Raw genomic sequence first — 1,778 nt, forward strand, 5'->3', positions numbered from 1 at the left:
TTGCTTTCAGGGGGTCGCCATTCTGCCCCTTCTTTTTGACGTCTTTTAACCATCTTTCAGATATACATTGGAAGCGTTTACATAAGTCTTTCACTTCATTCATTTCTTTCGCCGCTGCCGTCACAGCGGCATCGTCCTTCGTGACGATGCCGTCCCATTTCTTCTCAACCTTCTCATCTGGGTCAGAGCTTCCATTTGCTTTAATTTCGCAAGTGCTAAGGATGTTTTCATCCCATTTGCAAGGGACACAAGGTCCCTTGGCACCACTGCAATTACCATTAGTACTACCATTACTGAGTTTATCTCCCAGTTCGAAAGCTCTGCTTATCCCTTTTTCAATATTACAAATTGCTTTTTCTTTCATGTGTTTTGCATATAAATGAAGTAAGAAACAACCCATCGCTTGTCTCAACGACGGGTTGTTCTTCCAGATGCCGTCTGTCGACGACGACGGCAGCGTCGTATACAGATGCTTTAAGGCGGCATGCAAATAATTGCATGCCGTCTTTTCAGAAGGAGTTGCTGTTCTATTATCAGTTCCATCCTTCACTTCTTCACAATCCCCGTTCCCTTTCCCCCCATTATCCTTCATTTTCCCTGCCAATTCATTCCACAAGTTCTGCACATGCTCATTCCAGAATGTGCCCTGTATAAGGTGGTGGGGGTATAATATATATATATACATATATACACATATGCATGTGTAAGTGTATATACATATATATACATACATGTGCATATATATATGTGTATACATATATATATGTATACATATGTAAGTGTATATGTGTACATGTATATATGTATATATATATATGTATGTCTATATGTATACATGTACGTATATATGTATACATGTACGTATATATGTATATATACTGGTATGTATTTGTATATATGTAAGCGTATATGTATGTATACATGTAACTGTCATTCCTTACCACCCAACCAGGTGGCGTCTGCCTACTTACCTTTCCACTCCCCTGTCCCCCGTTGTTCTCATACGACTTGGCTGCACATTCTATACGTTTGCATAAGGTATTTTCTTTATTGAAGGTAGCCAAGGTTTGTTGTATTTGGGGGTCCTTCGTTTGGTCCCTGTCGTTGAACAATTCCTTCACTTTGTTCTCTACACTGTCATTGCTGGTGCTACTGGTGTCAATTTTGCAGTGGTCATAGTCCTCATCATCCCATTTACATTCAATGCACGGACCACTACCGTTCGTGCATTTACCATCAGTAGTTGGTTTCCATGACTTGAAAGCTTTCTTCATTCCATCCTCCATGCTACAGTACCCTTTTTCTTTTGCTTGTTCATTTAATTTTTTAGCATATTCCTTTAACAAAAGACAATTTATCATTTGATCAGACAGTCCCTTAGTGGCACCATTTGATTTTTTGTACATAAATTCTAATTTAGCAGTAAACAGTTTGCAAGCTTCTTTATTTGCATTATCTAAAGAACTGTCGTTGTCGCAATTAGTATGTTGGGTGCTGCTACTAGTGGCCCCCCGATTAAAGAGATTGCCCAATTCGTTCTTAATATGCTCCCCCCAGAATGTGTTCTACATAGAAAAGGAAGGTATACATATATACATATATACATACATATATATATACATATACATATATATACATAGGTATACATATGCATACATATATATATACATATATACATATATATACACATATATACGTATACATATATGCAGATGTATATGTATGTATGTGTATATATAGACAGTCTATCCCCTGCTTACGGTGTTGCTCTTCTCCTT

At 37.7% G+C, this 1,778-nt stretch overlaps 1 protein-coding gene across 1 annotated transcript; it reads right to left on the reverse strand.

The window, feature by feature from the left end:
* PKNH_0005000 (SICAvar, type I (fragment)) lies at positions 1–1,565 on the reverse strand (the record flags this gene model as incomplete). The annotated part of the gene is made up of 2 exons (XM_039113476.1): positions 1–646; positions 972–1,565. Coding segments are annotated over 2 exons (1,240 nt in total), but the record flags the coding sequence as incomplete, so codon positions are not given.
* Positions 1,566–1,778: the final 213 nt, after the last annotated feature.

This window comes from Plasmodium knowlesi (genome assembly GCF_000006355.2).
Source record: "Plasmodium knowlesi strain H genome assembly, contig: PKNH_00_74, whole genome shotgun sequence".
NCBI classification, from domain to species: domain Eukaryota; phylum Apicomplexa; class Aconoidasida; order Haemosporida; family Plasmodiidae; genus Plasmodium; species Plasmodium knowlesi.